This window comes from Sinocyclocheilus anshuiensis, unplaced genomic scaffold (genome assembly GCF_001515605.1).
Source record: "Sinocyclocheilus anshuiensis isolate Anshui unplaced genomic scaffold, SAMN03320099.WGS_v1.1 scaffold785, whole genome shotgun sequence".
In the NCBI taxonomy this organism is placed as follows: Eukaryota; Metazoa; Chordata; class Actinopteri; order Cypriniformes; family Cyprinidae; genus Sinocyclocheilus; species Sinocyclocheilus anshuiensis.
Genome location: NW_015536502.1, coordinates 481,614 through 485,031, shown reverse-complemented (window position 1 = coordinate 485,031; position 3,418 = coordinate 481,614). Strand labels below are relative to the sequence as shown.

The window sequence follows — 3,418 nt, the reverse complement described above, 5'->3', positions numbered from 1 at the left end:
GCATTTACAAAGGAAACATTCCAAATCTATCCAAAACATTTAGCTATAAATGCAGTTACAAAATAAGTGCACAACATTTTCAACACCTTGCTTTTCAGACCGATGAGCTTTGTAAAAATCGACGCGTTTCAGAAAGGCGGGGCATAGAGGAGAAACAATAATGTACAGTATGTGGGAAATAATGTGTTTTTTGAACCTTAAACCTCATAAACACATTTCATTACACCAAATACACAAAATAATGTTCTTTTTAGCAACATCATATGACCCCTTTAAGTTAACTCCCATTGTGACAACTTAAACATAAACATAAATAGAAATAGAAATAAATAGTCATGTTTCCGCCTCAGTCATGAGTGCATACCTGTCAGCAGGTGGCAGACGGACACGGTCCGAACTGTACGCGGCTGTACGCGCACTAGCGGGCGCGAGCAGGAATCATGGCGGGCGGTGAGAGAGTCGCTCATCTGATGCGTCAGCTCGCGAGCGCGGCGTAAGTTTAAATCGTTTAAGTTTGCACCGTTAAGGTATTAAAGTGTGTTAGTTTTCGTGAGTGCACGTTCATATTTCTATGTGTATAGGTTATGCATGTTGACTCTCGTCAATGCCCTAAGATAAATAAGAGTTGTAAACAGACCCTTAAAGGGACAGTTCACCAAAATAAATTCTGACATAATGTACTCAACCTCATGTTGTTCCAAACCTGGAGAACTTTCTTTCTTATGTGCAACAGAAAATAAGATATTAGGCAGAATGACAGCCTCAGTTTAAGTTTAATTTCATTGCAATTCTTTTTTCCAGAATGGTGACTGATTTCGTCTGCCAAACATCTCCTTTTTGTTTTCCACAGAATAACCATTATAACAACTGATATTTTTTGAATGCAATATGTTTTATAGGTGCAGATGCCCAGCTCATTCTCAGGCATATTCCCACACTTATAACCGAGGTAAAATATTTCAGTGATTTTTCTCTGAATAAATGGACTCTGCCATATGTGAGTGTGTTTTGTGTGTGTAGTTTCTACAGGTGAGGTTCATATGTGTGAACGGAAAACAGATTATGCATTTGAAGTAAGTGCACAACATGCATGCATTTAATATTCGATAGTTATGCGTTGTGAAATATAGTTTCACCACTTATAGTTTTTTTAAACAATGTTAAATATTTGATTTTGTGCCTTGTTACATGATTTACAGTTATTTATTGTGAAACACTTTTCTCTTAATCAATGTCAGTCACTCAGTATAATTATGAATCTGAATATCCAGGAGTTACATCATAACATCAAAGATCTTTATACTATAATAATTATAAATATTATTATTATTATTGTGGTTATCCATTTCATTCTTGTTGTTCTGTTTCAGATGGCTTGTTCAAATATCAGATATGGAGCAGGAGTTACCAGAGAAATTGGCATGGTAAAGGAATATTTCACCCAAAAATTAAATTGTATCATCATTTACTCACCCTCATGTTCTTCATGTTTTTGTATGTGCACCATTTGTAGGCACTGAACTGATTAAGTAGACTCTATTATTGCTCATCATATTGCATATTGTTCAGAAAGTCCCTGTTCAGTTGATTTCAGTTTAGCTTTGGAGTTGTAGGTCGTTGGTTGTGAAGTTTGCTGTTTTGGCTGATATAATCAGGATTTGCAGAACATGGGAGCACGTAATGTGTGTCTGATGACGGATAGGACCTTGTCTCAGCTGCCGCCGGTTGGAGTAGTGCTGGACTCATTGACAAAACATGGAGTCAAATATAAGATCTATGAGGATGTGCGAGTAGAACCAACAGACAAAAGGTGAAATGTGCAGATTGTTGGCAGTTTTAATTGATGTCCATATAAGTGTTTCAAATTAAAAACAACAGTGCAAAAGCAACTTCTCTTTCTCTTTTTAGCTTTAAAGCAGCGATTGATTTTGCCAAACAAGGACATTTTGATGTGTATGTTGCTGTGGGCGGGGGCTCTGTGATTGACACCTGTAAAGCAGCCAATCTCTATGCATCTCATCCAGAGGCAGAATTTCTAGACTTTGTCAATGCACCAATTGGAAAAGGAAAACCCATCACAGCCACACTGAAGCCACTAATTGCGGGTACAAAGTCAAACTTAATATTACTTTTTCTTTTTTTTCCCTTTCTGTCTCTCTCTCCCGTCCCTCATTTCCTGTTTACACTTAAGTCCCTTGGGGTCAATATGACCCCAAACATTGAAAGAGTAATTGTGAAAAATGTATACATTATAATATATAATTTTTTTGTTTACTTCTCATCTATACATTACTGCTGTGTTTTGGGAGATATGAAGTACTTTTGTACCTATTTACCACAAAATTCCTCAACTACACCATTAGCTTGCATGTGAAATATTAATTTTTTATGAAAAAATCACTTAAAGGATGACCTAAATTTAATTTAAGTTGCTTCTGGATATTGATCTAGGTGTTAGTTGTAGAATTCTGCCATCTATTGGTTAGAGATAAACCTAAAATTATTACAGTTTAGGAAATAAATTGTTTTGACCAGCAGAAGGCCATAGAGAGCCATGCATTTTACTGGATGTGGCCAACTGCTTCTATCACAACTTTTGTGATACATTTTGTGAATTTATGTATATATAAACATTAGAAAAGACATTAAAAATAAATATTCTTTCAAATGGTATAATTTTTTGTGGTTTTTGATGCATTTTGAAATGTCTGTTTTCAAAAAATGCCACAGAAATTTGACAGAAAAATGCCACATAAGACACACCTAAAGGACAAGACTTAGAGTCAGATTGTAGTTGCATATTATTGATTTTAATGAACCAAGAAATAAAATAAAATAACTTTATTTGTAAAAAAAAATAAAATAACTTTAGAATGTGGAAGAAATTAAAAATGTAAATAAAACCAACAGCAATATGCAGAAGTGTGTGCATGTGCATGCATTAGGTCTATCTCAAACGTGTTCTGCATTTGTGGCTGATTTCATTTGCCAAATTTGATACAAATGCTATCTGTGGCAATCATACCTGTGTGTGTGTGTGGGGGGGGTGAGAGAGAGAGAGAGTGCATGTGTCTGTGTGTGTGCGTGTGTGTGAGAGAGAGAGAGAGAGAGTGCATGTGTCTGTGTGTGTGTGTGTGTGTGTGAGAGAGAGAGAGAGAGAGTGCATGTGTCTGTGTGTGTGTGTGTGTGTGTGAGAGAGAGAGAGAGAGAGTGCATGTGTCTGTGTGTGTGTGTGTGTGTGTGAGAGAGAGAGAGAGAGAGTGCATGTGTCTGTGTGTGTGTGTGTGTGTGTGAGAGAGAGAGAGAGAGAGTGCATGTGTCTGTGTGTGTGTGTGTGTGTGTGTGAGAGAGAGACAGACACATGCACTCTCTCTCTCTCTCTCTCACACACACACACACACACACACACACACACACA

At 36.9% G+C, this 3,418-nt stretch overlaps 1 protein-coding gene across 1 annotated transcript in view; it reads left to right on the top strand.

The window, feature by feature from the left end:
* Positions 1–370: 370 nt before the first annotated feature.
* Positions 371–3,418, top strand: part of LOC107690131 (alcohol dehydrogenase iron containing 1) — an 8,503-nt gene continuing 5,455 nt past the window's right edge. The window contains exons 1-6 of the mRNA XM_016488367.1: positions 371–493; positions 900–949; positions 1,021–1,073; positions 1,371–1,424; positions 1,656–1,810; positions 1,909–2,105. Coding sequence (XP_016343853.1) covers positions 441–493; positions 900–949; positions 1,021–1,073; positions 1,371–1,424; positions 1,656–1,810; positions 1,909–2,105 — 562 coding nt within the window. The 5' untranslated portion in view covers positions 371–440. The remainder of the gene's footprint in view (positions 494–899; positions 950–1,020; positions 1,074–1,370; positions 1,425–1,655; positions 1,811–1,908; positions 2,106–3,418) is intronic.